This window comes from Manacus candei, unplaced genomic scaffold (assembly GCF_025592945.1).
Source record: "Manacus candei isolate 608988 ecotype Guabito, Panama unplaced genomic scaffold, ASM2559294v1 h1tg000153l, whole genome shotgun sequence".
In the NCBI taxonomy this organism is placed as follows: Eukaryota; Metazoa; Chordata; class Aves; order Passeriformes; family Pipridae; genus Manacus; species Manacus candei.
Window position 1 is genome coordinate 2,396,181 of NW_026138201.1, and position 19,489 is coordinate 2,415,669.

General features: G+C 40.5%; 1 protein-coding gene across 2 annotated transcripts in view; it reads left to right on the top strand.

Annotated features, from left to right (window-relative positions):
- SCUBE1 (signal peptide, CUB domain and EGF like domain containing 1) overlaps positions 1-19,489 on the top strand; it is a 175,173-nt gene that overhangs the window by 111,659 nt on the left and 44,025 nt on the right. For both annotated transcript variants that reach the window (XM_051772395.1, XM_051772396.1), the window contains one exon: positions 17,422-17,544. In XM_051772395.1, the coding sequence (XP_051628355.1) occupies positions 17,422-17,544 (123 nt within the window). The remainder of the gene's footprint in view (positions 1-17,421; positions 17,545-19,489) is intronic.

Consider the following 19,489-nt stretch of genomic DNA (forward strand, 5'->3'; position numbering starts at 1 on the left):
CTTCATTTTTACCAGCAGAACAGTAACAGTGATTCCACCAAGTGCTTAAAAAGGAGGCATTTTAATAATGTAACATTCATCTAGGCTTGATCATAATGTTTATTATTGAAACTGTGTCATGAAAAAAGAGATTAATTCTAAATTTAGACATTTGGCCAGAGAACTACCATGGAACAATATTTATATAATAATCAAGTCTATAGTTAGTCCTATAGACAAAATGAAATATTCAACTGATCCTCAAACCAAATACTTTAGCTCCAAGCTCTTTCACTTTTTGCCTTTCCCCTGTTTTTATCAGTAGAAAATACAAGAAACAGAATTATGATGCTGCAGATTCTTTTTTACTTTCCTAAAATAAGCAGCAACTGGAAAATAACTTACATGGTTTAATTAACCAACTAAACCGTTTCTTTTTAACCTTTATTGACATTTTAGGAAATATTCTTCCTCATAAAAAGGTAAAATATATGTTTTTAATTTAATTTATTTGTAATTAGTCACGTTTATCTAATGTGAGATTTCTGGGCTAAGATTCTGCTTTCCTGAAGCTGAAGTAAATTCCCATTTAAACCTGTGCTCAAAGGATCCTGCACTTGAACTGAGCAGTAAAGTTTTTTCCCTTAAAAGCACCTTCAGGGGTCCTGTCACATCCTGTCTTTCCTGGGCACAGTTTCCAAGTCCATCAAGTGTCACAGCATGTCCTAGTGAGCTTTTTCATAGAAGCATCATTTTAAGAGAGGTTATGTTTCTAAATATGGAAAAAGATGTGCCATTGCCTGTTAAAGGAAGGTAGAGGTACAGAGCATGTAAGTAAAGCTGAGAGGAACTGGAGGGAAAATTGATATATTAACTGCAAAATGCACTTGTGGGTTGAGCAAAATGATTGATATGTTTAGGTTTAATTTAGCAAATAATGTTGACCAAAAATAATGTTTTCATTGGAAAGTCTATGACTTTTCAGTCAGTTTTGGCATCTTCCTCTCTAAGACATTTTACATTATGGTGTTGCTTGGATTCAAAGACTAAAAGAAACATGTGAACTTTTGAGCACTGCAGGGTGGACATTATGTAATTTATTAATCTGTAATTTCAGCTCACTTGTAGGTGACTTCCTCAACAGTGTCCTTTTGCCATAATGGCATTTTATAGAAATCTATTGACACTTTCCTTCCTTATTTTTTACAAGGGAATCAGTTACATTAAAAAAAAAATTGAAATAAATAAAAATACTATTTTTCTAAATAAAGAAAATTTCTAGATGGTCCTGTGCAAAAATCAGAACTAGTCTGTCTTAGGCATTGTACAGACGTGTAACGGGGAAAAGATTTACTGTCCAAAATGCCCACAGATTTTTGTTTGGTAGTTTGGAATTACATTAATTGTTTAGTATAGAAAAAAGGCAAGTAGATATAAAAGAAGAGGAAAGACAAGTTCTTAAAGAAGAGTATATGCAAACATGCTTGATTGCCAAAAGGTGGCAAATAAACCTTATTAAATGTAACTAATTGTTCTGTGCTTCATTTGCAATATCGTATTTCCCATTCTATAGTTCTGCCAGAAAAGCTGGCATGAATTTAAAATACAGAGTAAAGAACCGAAACTCTGGTATTTCTCCTGGCCCTTTCCCAATTTATCAGAGGATGGAAGGTGCAGGAAAGCATTTTCCAAGCAATACAAACCTTCAGTGGGTTTGGATGTTGACCTCTTCCACAGGCTCAGTGGGAAATGAGAGTTCATTGCATCTCAAAGAATCAAGCTCCTTTTGTTAATGCAGATTACAGTCTGACTTATACCAAATATCAATAAGACAGGGGGAAAATTTGTTTTGGATATAGTTTTAAAATGGAATATGAACAGGTATCTGCACAGCCAGTAGGAAAACTACTGTCACAGAAGGTTTCTTTGGTTTCTGGAGACTGAAAAAATCTTTTTTATCTCTGATTCTTTCCCCCTTCCCTGATCGTGTAGTATAAGAAGAGCAGAAGTGTCTGTGGTCTGGTTAGAGGGACCTTCAGATGTATAAATGGTGGCTGGGATAAAAGTTCATTAACCTTTTGCTGTTCTTTAGAAGTCAGTCTGGAACTCAAGTCTTCCCTCAGCTGGCTTGGCACACAATGGAGAATGCTCCTTTATTCCCTTCAGCTTTCCTGTCAACTTGGCTTTTAATAAGCCAAGCCATGGAAGCTTTTGACAGCTAAGAGAAGAGACATTCCAAGCAGAAAGAGTTCCATATTCTCCCTCTAATTAACACTATTTAATTTCTCCTGCCATTGTAACTGGGTGATCCCAGCTTGATGCTCAGTTCATTTGATGCTGCCCATTATTGGGCTACACAGGATGAAACAGTGTAGTTTGTTTCCTTAAATGCCTATCAAGCTATCCCACAGAATTCAGCTAATTCAGCCAGAGGGGGAGCCAGGGGATTAAAAGGCACAGTAGCCCAGGGTGCTTGTTGCTCATTGCCTCCTCCCCAGTTTTTAATATCCCCTGTGTTGTGCATATCAGGGGTTCTGTGGTCCCAAACCCCCTTGTTTGTTGGTTTCTGTGCATCCTTCCTGCTGAGAACACTTTTCATGGATCCAGCTGGAATCTTCCCTCAGTGAGAAGATTCATCAGTCCAGCATTTCAATTCTATTAAATACAACAGAAGTAGCTGATAAAGCAGGAGGTTCATTTGCAAAAAAAACTTATGGGGTTTGAGAGGAGTGAAGTCAGACTAGGGTAGACTTAGCACAGATTTCTGAAGGTTGTTTAAATCCATCTGATAAACTGGATCAAACAATAAAGGGCAGCTACAGGAGGATGGGAGACAAGCTGATCAAGGGAGCATTCTTCTCCCAGGACTCACAGCAGAGGAGGGCTGGGAATGATGGCAAAACATGATGTCCGAGAGAGACAGGGACTCTTAGGGTTCTCTAAGTGAATTGGAGTAAGAGGAAGGGCCACGAGCTTCTAGCATGGTATAAAATGTAGGACCATGTGCCTGATATGCTGCATTTCTGCCTCAGGACTTGAAAAAGAAAGTGTGCCCCCGGGGGACTCCTGTGCCCAGAGTGATGCAGCTTCCCAGCCCTGCACACAGGGACACAGAGGTCCTGTGCAGGGGGCAGCACTTGCTGAGCTCCTCGAGTCAAACAGCAGAGCAAGTAAAGTCTTTAAGCAGGAGAAGAGAAGCATAACTGGATTTCTGAGGGTCATGGAGCAAAAGCCACCTGTCGGATATGACTTTTCCATAAACATCCATAAAGTGCTGCCTAACTTTGCAACGTCCCTTAGATGGTTTGTGGTAGCAGAATGTTTTTTTGTTGGTTTTTTTTTTTTGCATCATTTCATCATTTCATTTGCATCCTCTGACAATCCACCCTCAAGGGGAAGGGACTTGACAGTGGGATTTTGGGAAGGCTGGGCCAGAATGTTGGTGGGTTTAGCAGCAGTGTGAGGTTATAATCTGCAGCAGGATTAATTCATGTGCCCAAATAGGTCTTTGTGAAGCCCAGGTGATGCCACAGACGTGTGTTTAGGAGGCAGAAAGTTCCCTTCCCATCTCCACCCAGAGATGGTGCATTTTATTTACTGTGCAACACTAAGCAAGCCCTTCTTAGCCCTCTGGCATATTGTTTAACTAGAGCAGTGTTATGCTGGGGTTATGTGACTGGATGGCAAACATTTCTCCTTCCTGCTGTCTCATTGTCATGGTGACCCAGCAATGTGCTCTCCACATCCTTGAAACAGCCCCCCAGCCTTCAGCATTCAGATGCAGCGAAGAAATGTGGCACTTACATGCTTAAATACTTGACTGTGCTGCAGTGGGAGCATCAGAAATGCCTGAGTGTTGAATCAAAGGCCTCTAACTCAGCTCTGTAAGCTCCCTTATCATTCAGCAATCTAGAAAAGAAGATAGGGACTAATGAAAAATTTCAGTCCAAGAACTGTTTCAGAGTTAATTTGAAATAAAAGGGAGATTTTGCATTGCCTGTACTAGGTTGACATAGTGATCGCTTTTTTTCATCTTTCTTAATTGCAGCCTATTACAGCAGAAAAATACATTTTAAATTAGTTTTGGATACACACACACACAAAATGAGCTCCTGAAAGTGAATTAAGTCTTTAAGCTGGAATTGTTTCTCTGAGGAAAGAGTTACAGAATGAGTTTTAATGAAGCAAAGTATGTCATGTTTTGTTAAATATGAACTGAAACGTTTAATTAAGTTAAATGTTTAAATGTTCAAAATTAATGCTTGACATGAGTTTGGTACAAGAGTATGACTCAGATGTTGAAGGCTTTCCTCTCTTTTAATTCAGAACACACTAACACTGAGTGAAAAACTCACAGTGAGCAGTTTAGCTGGCCAATTTGGCTTCATTTCCTGGCTGCAGAGTATCTGTGAACAGTTATGATTTCCTCCATCATTCCATTAATCGAAATTACTTAAAATTTGTTTTAGTTTTTTTTTCTCTCTAAATTGGATTAAATTGACTAAAGCTTTTAGAATTGCATCTTGTCAGTCCCAATCAATTCATATGACACTGAAAATGTTTCCTCTCTTTTTAAAAAAGGAGCACCAGAAGGAGCACAGGTTATTTTTATTGTCTGTTATTTGTAAGATGCAGTTGTTAATCTGGTACATCAGCTATTAGCTTGCCAGAGTTATGATAATACCTTCCTTTGACTGTGATTGATTAAATAAGTCTCAGGGTGATATAATTTTTCACTGGTTGTCTAAATGCAATGTTTTGCAGTAGGAGCAATTACCTGTGATAAACTCAGGTTTTGTTTGGTTAATATCCCTGATCAACCTGACATATTTCTTTTTTTTACATGTGAGTAAAAATTTGACAGTAAAATATATCCCTGTGCAAGATAACCTCTGTAAAATATATGCATCAGTCAAGTTTACATCAAGGCAGGTAAAACTTCAGTGGCACATACAACCACACTTTTCAGAACATAAAAGTGTCCCAATGCCTTTAGAATCAAGACTATAAGTCTGGAGCAGTTCTGAAATAAGATATACCTGACCTAAGAGAAGAGTGCAAGAGAGGTCCAAATTATTTCATGGGAATGAACTTTTTTATGGTTTGGTTTTGTTTTGTTTGGGCACTGTTCTAGTTTTCTTCCTTAGCTGTAAAGAGACCTCACTGAAAGCAGGTATCCTGCTCTACCTTTTGCAGGGCATTAGTGAAATTAAGTATTGTGTGAGATGTCCCAGAGCACCCCTGGGACATACAAAAAGAGCTTTTTTCCAGCTCACCTTTCTCTAGCAACATCAAGATTTTTTTTTATAACACTTATGAAAAGGTTTAGCTCCCTGCACATTAGACACATATGGTGTCTAAAAAAAAAAAGGGAAAAAACATAGATGCAAATGGTGTGAAAGGATAAACTCAAGTGAAATACGTTGCTGGCAGTCGTCACCTCCACTGCAGTCAGAGTGCTGGGGTACCAGCAAATGTCAGCCTAAATGTCAAAATTGCAAAAACTTAAGAATGTCAAAATTACATAAATTTCAACATTACAAGCAGCAGTGGGTTTTTGAAGAGGATTTCTGGCTAAGCCAGAAAGGGCAGAGACCTGCTTGCCTTTATTCCCTTTTTCTTCTGGTTACATTTCCCTCGATGACTGCACCATGGCCATCTACTCTTGTGTCATACCTTTGAGATAATTTAGGTAGTTGAGAGATTGACTGTTGAGAGGTTCTACTTTCAGTAGTGGTTCACGATGCTGCTGCTCAATGCCAGAGAAATTTGGTGTACAGCACACTAGATTAACATTCTGCTGATATGGTGCCTTTTATCCAGGGTTTGGTTTGGAAAGCAGCACGTGGGAAATGGTGCCTCAGCCTTCCCTAAGTCAAAGGTGCAGTGATGACCAGTGAGAGCAGCTTTTCATTTAAGCTGATAAGTAGCTTCTCTTTGCTTGCTGTGCATAAATAAAGCTCTCTGGGCTGGATTGCTCTGGGATATCCTGGAGCAGTAGGATGCATGTTGCTCAGAGTCTCTCGAAAGAAACTAAGGGAAGTACAGGATTGCTCTCAGCAGACTTTAACTCACTGTTCTGGTATCTCTGCTGGAAAAAACCCTCCAGACTTTGCAAATGGAAACACACCCTCTGTGGAGAAGCTGACCTGAGCAGATAGACCATGTTAACCATGATTCTTGGGAGTGGCAGGCAGTACAAGGGTTTTTAGGTGACAGGCCTACAGATACACTGCAGACTTTTTTGGGGGAGATTTCTCAGACGTGGAATGAATTTTCAGTTCTCAGAAAACTGAATGCTCATGGGATTTCAAGCCAAGAGCCTCAGTAAAAAAGGCATTTAAAATCTCGTTTTTAAATAGAGGTTGTCATCCTCAGGCCTTTGTACAGACCACACCTTCGGTGACTATTCATTTGATAACCTTATTGTCCCTGCTGTGGATACCTAACAAGAATGTCTGTCCTCTCTCCTCTGCATCAGCTCTCAGTGGGCATTACATTTGATTTTGGGCCTTTTACTTCTCTCAGGAATCCCTCAGTGAGCTGTGTTGTAGAATATAGTCAGAAGAATAGGTGAGCCCAAGGAAAAAATAAGCACAGCATCCTTTGTTAATTCCTGATGGGATTAGAGGTCTTACATCATATGGCTGAGCTATTTGTACAAGCTTTAAGATATGTGCACTGGGAAATAACATGGAGCAGCTGGCACCCTTTGAACTCATATCTTATCCCAATAAGGACATGGAAATAGTCTAATCCCAACCTACAGGGCATCCACTTTACCTGCCTGGAAAATATCCCTGAACTGGGTTATCCTTCCCACTTCCCTTTGGGCTCTAACCAGTGAGGAACAACGTGACTCTTCTTGAGCTCAGTAAGAGAAACAAAATAGAAGGAAAAAGGTGGATGTTACTGCAGTGGTGCAAAGAGGCCTCTGTTCTCCACTCACGTGTGACAGTCAATGCAGGACAAAATCTCAGTCCCTCTCTGGTTTTCTTCTCCCTCCTGTGTCCCTCACTCTGAAAAGCACTCTACTCCAGAGGAATCAGACTTCCCTGATTTTTTATCATCAGCAGGCCATAGCCTGTCTGTCAAAGCCAGTCCACAAGTGTCCAGAGTCAGGGGATAGAATTGTAGAAGTTAGTTATTAAAGTGTGTTTTGTCTTTTAACAACCCTTAAGTGTTTACTGAAGTGGTTTATTCTGAGCCATTCTTTGTCCCTGATGGTTTTCTCCCTGCTTCTCATCAACTTAAGCCAAGAGTAAACTTCCCAATAGTCAAATCAAGATCTAGTTTTCCTAATTCATTATAAGCAACTCTGCTTCCATCAGACTCCTTACATGATTCTGCTTTCAAGCTACAACTTACCCTCCCAGTGTTTGTAACTAGAAATAAGTGCATGTTCAAATATAAACACCATTTGAGTTTGCTTCTGTGCACATGTAAGCAAAGAGCTATCAGAAAATAGATCAGATGAAATCACAAGCCACTAGAGCCATGTAGCAAAACAAAAAATACCTTTACCCTCTCCATGCTGAGCAAAAGGCAAATACAAATCTTGTGGCTGAGGTCTGTCTTTTATCCTAAAAACAAAATAAAAAATAAATATAAGGGACAAAACCAGTAATTTGCTAAATATGTATGATGCACAGATTAAATGTGCAATTAAATGTTCAGTTAAAATGGCTGAGCTTTCTTTAAATTGCCTTGTGACAAACAAGTTCTGACCATTCTCCAGTGCTTTTGCATAGTTGAAGAGTTTTGGGATCCCATTCTTTTTTCAGGAAGTGAGCAAGGAAGCCTTCTTGGTAAAGGCTGATTTGTGTGAATCTCCTCAGCTGCTTTACAGCAACCAACAGGTTTTCTGGGAAGATTTTGCAGCAGCAAAAATACTCCTCTTTTTTTTGACAAAACCCATATGATTAAGAAAATAGAGGCATTTGTGTCAAACAGGCAGCCAAAGGCAGTGATTTAACACTGTGAAACAATAGATGTGGCTGCCTAACCAAAGGAAAAGGTAAGAAAAGCAGCATTAAATGAGAGGAAAATTGGGAATTTTGTAATGAAAACAGTGGTCCTGTTCAGTGCTTAGGTACTGGCAAGACTTTCTGAGAACATACACTTTTGTGACCTCTTTGGGAAAGCCCTGAAAAGACCTCCTATAGTTATAGTGTGACCCACTAGATGCTTCCACAGGGAATTTTTTGGCATATGAATCAACCCTGTGCATGTTGCAGAGATAACAGGTAGACTTGTAGTTGCTGAAAGGGGACACAAAGAGAATTGATTCGATAGGAATGACAAAGGAAAGACTAAAGCCAAGAGGGAATATTAAATGACAGAGGCAGTTTGGGGGTTATTTTTGGTTTGACAGGACTCTAAGCAAGATGTGAGACCATGTCTGTCCAAAAAAAAAAACCCTCATAAAGATCAGGATTGAAGGAGGGAAGACTTGAGTGACTGATGGAAGGGCAGTAGTCAAGTTCAATTTATCACAAGAGCTGCTTGTTTTAGAAGAGATGGACAGGACCAGAAAATTGGACCAGAGCACGAGCTCCCAGGTAGCTGCAAAAACACCTTCAATGTTTTTAATCTTTGCTTCTTTAATCAAACGTGGATTAAAGAAGCAAACATTAAGGCCTGTCTGCAGCAGCCTTATTGCTGAGGCTGCAGTCATTTTATGCTGTTACACTGATTTTATCCAGGTCTCAAGACAAAGAACATACAAGATCAGTCCAGCCTGAGGAAAACAGGAGCAGCATCCAGCTGCAGCAGCTCAGTGGGAAGCTCTGTGTCATGTCCAGTGAGGGAGCCACAGTCATCTGCTGCCCTGGAAACAGCTGCTTCAAGCCCTCCTAAGACTGGGAATTTAGATTTCTAATTTTTCCCCGCTTTTTTTAAAGGAAACAGGGAGTGGAGTGTTGTTGGTGCACTGTGAGGTGATAAAGCGTCTGAGTTGAGGGGCAGAGGGGAATACAGAAAGAGGAGAAGGCTCAGCCAAGTTTGGGGTGAAACCATAAATAGTGGAGATGTTGGAGAGATAGAAAGATGCTGGTGAGCAGCAGAAAATGAGTGAATGAATGGGGCCTGGGGGAGGAAGAGGTAGAAAACTCCTGATGGTCAGAAGCCTGATGAGGGGATCAGAAAAATGAGCAGTTGGACACTCACTGGTGGGATGTTGACTGAATTTTTAGATTTATAGGCATAATTTGATTCAGACTTTCTAAGAGACGCTTAAAGTTCCAGGCCACTGTGACCAAAAATCAATTTATAAAAAAAGGAAATAAATGCAGATTTTAGCCACCAACACGGCTGAAATTTGTCAGAAAGAAGAAAAGGGAAGACCAAAAAAAAAAAGAGAATGGAAAGCAGAATCCTTCTTGTTGCTGCAAATTTATTTAATCCAGAATATGTGTGAAACTTTCACTGCCCCTTCCTTATTTTTGAGGGAATTGCCTTTTAGTTTTGGTTGGGGTTTTTTTTTGGCTTAAAGACATACAATTCATTTGTCTGCTGTAGACTTGCTCATGACAGACAAATATAATATAACAAATTATCTTCCATTAAAAAATTGCAGACTTGGGTCAGCTGCCATGTAACTCGCTGAGTTTCAGTCCCTCCCAAGGGTTCCATCTATCCCCACAAAATAAATTCATGTGTACTAAGTTAGGGGGGTTTTTTCATGACTAGGCAATATCCCTGTTCCCTAGAAACTTGCAGTTGTTATTTGTCTTTGTGAACCTCCCCTTTGAAAATGCCAAATCCTTTAAATTAATGCTTCAGAGGGTCATATTTTGCATTTCAGTTGTTGAAAAGACCTTGCATTTATTCAACAATATAAAGCCCCCTGAGGATCAACAACCACAGTGCATTTTGGAAAAGTGGGCTGTGCTTTCTGTTACTTGGGACTCACATAATGTTACTTGACTGCTCACATAATCAAAGCTACCAGCATTCAAAACTTACAGTATTTTGTCATTCTTTTATCTCTGCCTTTTTCCCCATAAAATACAGATTTTATATGATTTTTAATATGATCATCAACCCTCTCAGTGATGTATCTGCCTTCCCTGGTACAGAACAGATCCCTGGTTGGTTGAAGCAGTGCCTTCAAAAAGTTTTGGAGGGTTAATTTTTGGTCAGCAGCCAAATTTCTTTGATTCATTAAGAGCCTTGAGGCATCTGAATTACCATGGGCTAATTGTATTCAACTGCCCCTTTCAGCAGGAGTAGCTTTATCACAGGAAAGCTGGCACAGTTTCACTGGCACTTCAGAGGGAGCATTACTACCTACAACTGTCTTCAGTACCAATTTTATTTTTAAATTTTATTTTAATTAAGACAAACATGTTTTTAGAAGCAAACTGAGGTCCTTGGAAATAAGCACACGGCTTTCCCGAGCAGGTAAGAATTCCAAGAAGGTAACTGAAGACAAATATGAATAAATGTAAAGTGAGTTAATGCACTGAATCTGGGGATTCTTGTGTCTTGTAGTCCAGCAGTGCACAGCTCACTCGCTCCTGTGCTCTGCATTGAGATTACACAGCAAAATTAAATAAAGAGCAAGGCCTTGGGGTTTTTTTAGTGAGATCTAGTGCAGAGAAAATGCCCAGGGATATCAGTCCCTCGAGTTTTGTCTGGTTTATTCCTTAAGAAACAGTGAATTAACTCCTTTTACTGTTGCTGTTGTGTGTAATCTTCAGCAACCCACAGAGTTCTTCTGCCTCAGCTCTTCCTGCATAAAATACACCTACAACTATTATGGTCATGGTGGCTGTGTGAATTATCAGGGTAGATAAGTAGGCAGCCCAAGGTATTTGCACAATTCTTTACCACCATTTTAACCACAGCCCCCAGATCTGCACACTTATTTCTTTCTCCCTTTCCTGTGTTTTATAAAAAGCATTTTGGTTGCTCAAAACATTACAGTAGGAGGAAAACTAGTTTTTCTGGGATTCCTATGGCTTTTTTTTTTTTTTTCTTTTTTTGAGGGGGTGGGATGGAGGTGCAGGGGTGGTTTTAGCATTTAGCTCAGCCTAGACAGTAAAAGACCATCAGTCTGTTCCTTTATGTCTCCAGTCCACTTCACATTCTGGTGTCACAGCCTAAGACAGCTCACACTGTTTGGGTTCATAGCATTGCACTAACATGTTTTTAGGTTGAGAAAAGAATTCAGTGTTCAGCAAAAAAATTTAAATGAAAATCCTTTCTTTTCACATTAGATTTAGTAAATCCCCTTCCTTTTTACAGCTGAGAACTCTGGCCCTAACCTATTCTGACAGCTTTCCTGAGTTTTTCCACTTTCGAAGGTTTTTGTGTTTTATAAATCTAATTAACTGTAATAAGAAAATAATAGGACATAATGTTTGTTTTACAAGGTGATTGATCTCTTGGCAGCCTGGCAGACTCTTTTATTGATTGGTTGGTGGATAATGTCAGAGTGGATATGTCCTGGAGGAGAATAGCTGACACCTAAATCCATATGTGACAGATTACCATCTGTGTTGGAAGACAGGTTTCTTCGTGAAAATGCAAAGATAACAGGTGAAAATTGAGAAAGTGACATGAGGGAAATGTGTTGAAACCTGCCTCAACCTTTCCATGCTCTGAGAGCATTTACACAAAGCTCTCTGTTTTGTGGGCAGCTTGTTTTCAGGATGAGGGAGATTAAATTTTAATTACACTCATTCCTGTCTGCCCAGTCTAGATTTAATCCTGTTAATTAGGAAAATGCCTTGCCCCACAACCTAACCATAAAGCTAATTAAACAGAGAATCTTCATTTGCTACTTAGTGGAACTGCAGTTCAGTAATGATTATCATACATTACAGTTAATTAGCACTGTGGGAGGGAAAATGAGGATGTTGTTGAAGCTCAGAACTCAAATTAGAGGTGCTGCAATATATGCCTTATTTCATTTTGCAGCTATCTGATGCAGGGAAGTCACACACTACCCTACCTGCCTCAGGTTCAGGTTTGTGAAAGGAGAGTTAATTAAATGAATCTCTCCTGCAGAAGTGTTGTGCCGGTTTAATGTGATGAAGCTCATAAGCTGCTGGCCTTTGAAATCCTCAAGCAGAAGACACTGAATAAATAGAATTATTCCTGGCTGGAACATGCAGGGCCTGCTGGGGGCACTGAGCTATGCAGTCACAGGGAGAGTGGTGGGACAGCAGTTGTGCTTCCCGAAGTAAAAGTGGCCATCACAGTTCTGCAGACACTCACAAAATCTGCCAGGGCAAAACCGTGCCAGCTGCTGTATCAAACCATTCAGAAGCCCAAATCAGGAGCTAAAACCAACTGTAATTCCTCTAAATTTACTAATTACTTCGATCCATAATGCTTTGTTCAGTTAGAATAGTCCATTTTAAAGTACTGGTCCATAAAACATCAAGTGATAATTACCAATACCCCATTCTACAGATGAAGGAAAGCAGGGAAGTGTCACACCCTGCCCAAACTGCTGGATAAACCCATTGTAAAACTGGAACTAGGACTAACTCCATGTAAATAAACCCCACAACAGCTGGCTGGATGTTTTCTGGAGGGAACAGCAGAACCTGTGTTCTGCTTTGATTTAGATTTTCTCACAGTGGCACTGAATCCAGTGAGTCTGAGGATATGAAATTATCTTTCTACCTTAACAAGATATCCCTGGTGTGTATTATTTAAGATGCTACGGAATATTTTGAGTATTGCAAATGTAGCCTGATATCTTATGCCCACCTTAATCCCGAGTTAATGCCTTTCAAGTTTTATTGCAAAGTGACAGGCAGATATCAAAACAACTGCAGTCTGAGCATTGGGGGCTCTGTAATATTTGAAAGGTGGAACAACATGTGTTCTGTGGAAGCCAGTGCTGATTGCCAACACCAAGGGAGCCCATTGAGTTGTGCACTGGGCTTGGATTCAAGTGTGGATGAGTTAGTTTGTTTTTTCTGTTCCTCTATTTCCCCGCCTCTGACACGGGGTTAAAAAGTTTTGTGGCTGCTTTATGAAGTACTCTGTGGTCTGTGTGCATCAAGGAACTTATATCTGTGTCAACAGGGCAACACTGGTTAGGAGGTTTAGGGGACAGTGGTGATTTGTAAAAGCATGAGAAAAGAGAAGGAAAGAAAAGCAAAGGAAGATTGTGAAATCAGGGAATAAGAACAACTCGCAGAAAATACATTTATATTAATATGTGCTGAGTACTGGTAATAGCATTATTAGCCCTAACATGTCATTATTAAAAACAAGAAGGTTATGAAGTTTCTGTAATTAGTTCAGGCTGATCTGGGAGTGTATGATTTTCCTGGAGCTGGGTAGCATTTTAAATCTGCAAAGGATTAGACAGACACAATCAGTTCAAATATTTGTCCAGCCATTGAAAGGAGAATCCTCACTTCCGGCTGTGATGAGGCTTTGGAAATCTCCATATCCATCATTGTTCAAGAGCTAAGTGAAGATTGCATGTTGATTACCCTTTCAGTTGCCTTTAAGCAGCTTATGTGAAAGTTCCAAGTCACCCCAAATCCCTAGTTTTTAATTTGTTCCCTGACTTGTATTCAGCAAGGCAAATCTTCGGGAGTTCATATGCACACACGAGTGCATAAATGCACCCTGATCAGAACCAGGCCCTTCCAAATATGAATTACACTGAGCAGAGCTTTAAGTGGAAAAGGAGCAACCATTCCCATTAATCTTCACGAGGTCATGAAAAGAAAAATAATGGTCTGCCTGTTAACCCGAGTCAAATCGTGACTGTGCAGCTTATCACAGAGCATCTGAGTTCCTGTGCCTTTATTTAAAGCTGAAAAGTTCTATTTAAAGCTGATTCCGCTGCCTCCCTCGTATTTTGAGATCCTCAGAAAACTTCAGGATCATCAATTGCTTTGGAAGTATTTTGTTCAGTCCTCCTTCATCCTTCTAAAATCACTGCCCCTTCCATTCTGCTGAAATCAGCTGTCCAGAAGAATATGGACATTTGTGCTGGCTGCATCAGTTGGTGTTTGCAGCAGATCAAGAGCTTGTTGTGAGCAAGGTATCATTTAACAATATTCACAGGAGAAATCCTGTGGGATTTCATTGCCAGATGAAAGCCCATCAAACATCCTAGTCTGACATGACCCACACAGTGTCTGATCATTGACCATCAGGACATTTTGTGCACGGCCCCCATGGAGAAATACAGTTCTTTATGTTCTTTTGCATTCCTGAGGATAAAGGGGAGCAGAAGAGCACTGTGGGAAGTTGGAGCCATTCTTCTGCAACCTGGATCATCAGTTGAAAGGGAGCCACTTGAGAACTGTGTTGGGAGACTCCGGGTTTATGACTCCTCTCCAGTCCCAAAAACAGTATGGGGATAGTTGACTAAATAATGTCAGAGTTGGTAGAGATACCACAGTGGGTTTCCACTGTGTTTTTTCTCCCTACAGGACAGGCAGACATGCTTTGCTCTCCGTGAAGTTCAGAGAGGCACTTGACAAAGTTGGGTACCAGTGACTTTAAAGATAAATGGGGCCTCACCTTCTCACGCAGTGGAATCATTTATTTTCACATGGCTCATAACCCGAATTATTTATAGCTGTGGAAAGAAAAATAGTGGGGATATAGACGTGGTGCAATTCCTGTGAACCAGTTAGACATGATACTGCTCTCTTCCAAGTGAAATGCAGCCATGCACTGCTCTCCACAGAGTGAAATAATTTTTACATGCCTTGTCAGTCTCGCTATGGTCGTGGAAAGAAATACAGTGAAAGCAGAGACGTTGGCACTGTTTATGTTATTTAGAATGTTTTTGCAGCTAACAGTTTTGACCTCTATTCTGTTTTGATGGTCCTGGTTTCAAAAGGTCACGTCATGTTTTCCAGTTAGAAGAAATGTATAAATACTTTCTTTTCCTGTGGACTCTCCCAGGTTTTACCCAGGTCCTGGTTCTGAATTACTCCGAAGACTTGCTGGTGTAGAACTGATATGCTGCATTGTCAGTGGAATTACAATTGTTAACAGCCTAAAATCTACCCTCTCATGCCAGCAGGGTTTCATTTTTGCCCCTTCTGGTCTTCAGAGACCCGGAAAAGAAAGTCAGTGAGACTGGAATTTGGAATTTAACATGTGAAATGCAGGGGCCATCATTTAAAACATCAATCGTTACTCCAGAATGATGTTTGACAGGCTGCAAGTAATTTCTGCTTCAAGCAGGCTCAGGCAGCAGAGTAGCCCAAAGGTCATGTTGTTCTTATCACAGGGTAAAAGATATCTTCTTCATGATGGATGACTGCTCTGTGTGCATATGATGCATAACATATTAGTAATTTTAATTCACAATTCCATTTGTCCAACAGTTTTGTCAGGGCAAGCTAAACTGTGGTTAGGTTACACCTGTGCTGTGCAAAAGGATGGGACCTTTTGTGGTAATCCATCATAAGACCCTCAACACAGTCCCAAGTTGCACAAGCTGGAGCTCCTATCAAATCACTCCTACAAGTGGAAACGCCAACGTGCAGGAATTGGGCCAAAAAGTCCTGTTTTCAGTGCTTTTTCACTGCTGATCTTGAGCTGTGCAGGTGATCACAGCTGAAAACAAGTGGGTTTCTGCCTCCAGTCTCACAGGATTACGTAGAGACACCCTCAGCCTGTTCTTTGCAGATGTATCAGGTTGGGAGCCCAGGGCTGTCTGTTCTTGGCTGGCCAAATCCCCAGAGCTGGAGGACCACAGACAACAAACACGACTCCTGATGTCTGATCACTTTGAGAACTTTGTTGCCTGAGACATAAAGATTTGGGCAGGCTTGTGCAAAGCTCTCAGGGTGTGATATCCCCACAGCTGCTGCCTACAATTTACACTCATTCTTTTAACAGGATTCAATGCCAAAACCTCTCCTCTGCACAAGCAAACACAAAAGTAATAAGCAGCAGTATCAGTTCAGAGGGTCTCAGAGCAAGTTTCCTCTTTGCCACAAATGCAACTTGTAAGAAAACCTTTATAACAACATACAATTGTTCTTGCTTCTCTGAGTGCTGAGCATATTTGTGTCAATGTGCTTGCAGCAAAGGGCTCTTCAGAATTGTGGGCTGAATTTGCCTCTCTGGATTTGCTGTTAGAATTTTCAGGCTTACCACCCCACTCCTCTTGCTGCTGTTTATATTTTACGTGCAGAGAGGTGATAAGAGCCATGCCACTCTCCCGTGTTGGTAATCATGTGTTTCCAATAATTAGCTAATGACTTCCACTAAGAGTCGCCCTGAATTCAAATAATTTTTAAAACACGTCCTTCATTCACCATCATCATGCTGGTTTTGATAAATTTCCACCTCCACATATTGGATCTTTTGGCATCTAGATTTGCACTTTGCAGGATTGGCTTTTTAGTCGGCCAGCTGTTACCTGAAAATTTCAAAGCTCTTACAGCAAGAGGCTTTTCGAGAGGAAACATCACTCTCCACATCTTGTTTTCACTTCCAGAAGTGGGCAGCCAAGGCTTGATGTCTTGTTACTTCTTCACTGTATGCATTCATAAAAAGAGCTATTTTTTGGCACTGTTCTTCTCTTGGGAAAAAAAAAAAAGATTACCTTTTTTCTTTTTCAAATAAACATGGATCCATGGCTTTATGGTTGGAAAGATGCTCTGTATTTCAAATGAGGTTTTGTGGCCTCTCATATACTTACTGCACAACCTTTTATGGGTTGGAAAAGGGACTGGTCATTCCAGTTCTTCAGCACCTTTGGGAGAAGTTAAAAGGTGCAAGAAGTAGAATTGCCTGTATGAAATTAAGAACAAAGGTCTTTTCAAGGTCATCAGTGCACTTCATAATCATTATTTAAAGTAAGAGCCATTGATCCTGTCCTTCATACATATAAATATATGTATATTTATATATATATATATGTGGCTTTCAAATAAAGGCAGTAGGTGCTCTGCCTTCAGAAGCAACATGTTAGTTGCTCTTCTCACCAGGTGAGAAAAGTTAGACACACGAAAATGGGTGTCACTGAATAATGGACAAACTAGCACATAATGCTAATTCTGAAAAAATCCTTACATTTGTTTATGTAGGCATTTTTTCAGAATTCAAATATGGTTTACTTTGTTATTATTTCAGTTTTTTTCCTTGTGTTCTTGGGTTTTGATAGTTCCTGGAGAAAGTAAAGGACTTATATGTCGTACACAGGTTGAAGTCTTCTGTCAGGCAGACCCACTCCATCTGCAGAGGAGCTTCTCTGAATGCTCCTTAACATCAAAATACCTCAACTTTGTTGAGTTTCAGCTCTGGGGGACATACCTGTGTCTCCTGAGCTCGTGGCTCTCTTGTGAGCCTTGTGAGACAGGTTTGGGAAGGGACACACCTGACCAGCCTGGTTCCTAACAGGGACAGCCTCTTTGGGGGTCTGAGTAAATTCCTGTACTCCTGCCCTGGATTGCTGTAGAGAGCTGAATTTTTGCTGTTTGTTCTTGGCAGATATCGATGAGTGCTTGGTGAACAACGGGGGCTGTGACCATTTCTGCAGAAACACAGTTGGCAGCTTCGAGTGCAGCTGCCAGAAAGGCTACAAACTGCTCACAGATGAAAGGACCTGCCAAGGTAATGCTTCATTTACTTTGCTCTTTGTATAATGAGGATGTTGTTTCCAGGGGATTTTTTTTTTTTTTGTAATTAATTCATTTGTACTGTAGGTTTTAATGATGCTGTCACAGGAAGTAGGGTTAGGAAAGACCTACGAGATTTCCATTTTCTGAGGTGGGGTTAGAAGATTGCTGGAAGTGTCTTGTTTCAATGTTTTTAGTAGCAGAAATGCCAGTGTCCTGTTGAAGTGTAAAAATCCAAGTGGCATCATGGAATAGCCTCAGGCAAAGAGCCTTATGTTCAAATCCTCTAATTTGCTATGATCTTAATGGGACAGAGGCTTATCTTACTTAGACCAGAGTTGTTTAGAGTAACAAACTGGAATAGAGTATTTGCAAGGTTTAAACTGAAAAAAAAAGAGTCTAATTTGTGAGCTCACAAATTAGAGCAGAAACTGTTTGTGGGGGGATAATGGTGGTGTTTTGTGGGAATTCAAATGAAGTGTGGCTTATATCCTCTGCTGTGCGTGTCATGATTTGTTATCTAAGTAATATGATGTTATTTATTCTATGGCTAATTAAGTGCACAACTGTTTCCAGGTACTAACCATGTACCTTTGGAGTAATGATGCTTGAAGCATTTGAGCTCTTTAAAAAAACCCTGGAAAAGGCTATGAAGATGAGCATCAACAGAGAGAGAAGAGGAAGCAGGATATATTCAATTAAAATTTTATTAATCCATGATTATTTGCAGGGGGTTTTGAACATGCAGAAGTCCAAAACAGCGTTAGTATTTTAGAGTTTCTTTGTTCATCCACAAAAGAGAAACCAGGGTCTGAAGATACATAATGCCATTCAAAAATTTTTCCATTGCTTTTCGTTGGTACTTCCATCCACCATCTGGGAATGCTTCTCCACCCTGCCTGTGGGATTAGGCACAAAGGAGTCAGGGAAAGGTTGATTTCAAGCTGGACAGGATGGGAAGAGCTCAGAGTAGCACAGGTTGGGCAGAAATAACATGGTAGGATCATGTCAGACAAGGGTAAGTTGTCAGGTTTTGTTTTACCTGCTAAAAAGGGGAACAAAACGTTAAAAAGAAACTTCTTGATGTATTTAGAGATAGTCAGGAATACCTTCTGGTCCATGAATTTCACGAGCCATGACGTGCTCTCACTGTGGTGTCAGTCAGAGGTTTCACCACTGAATTAATTGCAATTACACCAGTGAAAAATTCAAAGAGAAAAGTTAGTAGTAATAGGCTTTGAAAGCTCCCTGTAAACAATCAGGTTTCTGTCATGACAATGGAAATCTGGAAGCAGCTCTGTAAATGTGGTTCCAGTGAGTTTTGTTTCCTCCTGTGCCTGGGCTACGGAATGAGTGAGTCTCTTGGAACAACAAATACCCTGCAAGGACTAAAGCAGTGGCTGGTCTTCTGTCCCTCCTGTGATCAGACATGGAAGTATCAACCTGGTCTGGCCATCCTTTCCCGTTGTCCATGAGGAAGGGCAGGCACTCTGTCTGGCCTCTACATGATACTCTGACTGATTGGTAAACTGCAGCTTATCTGTTGCTGTAACAGATTACTGCAAGCCCAGAGAATTTTGGGGCTGGGCAAGTTCTCCCAGTCCAGAAAGGCTGGTTCTTCACAGGGGAGGACAAAGTCGTTTTCTGTTTGAAGTCTGAGGTATTTGGGCCCCAGAGACTGATTACAGCAGCCGTGGTGGGATGCCTGCTTTGTGGAGGGAGCACTGTGATAATTCAGTTCCTGCGTGGTGCTTAAGGTGATAATTGGTGACTCATGCAGTCAGTGCTAATAAAGAGAGAAGGGAAGTGAATATAGAGCAAGAAATCACTGATGTGTGAATCACCTGTACTTTGCTGCTTCTGCTGCAAAGAGAGTATAGTTAGGGGAAGTGGTTGTGGTTATTAATGACAGGTCTGACAGAAAACTGTGCTTTGGGGTT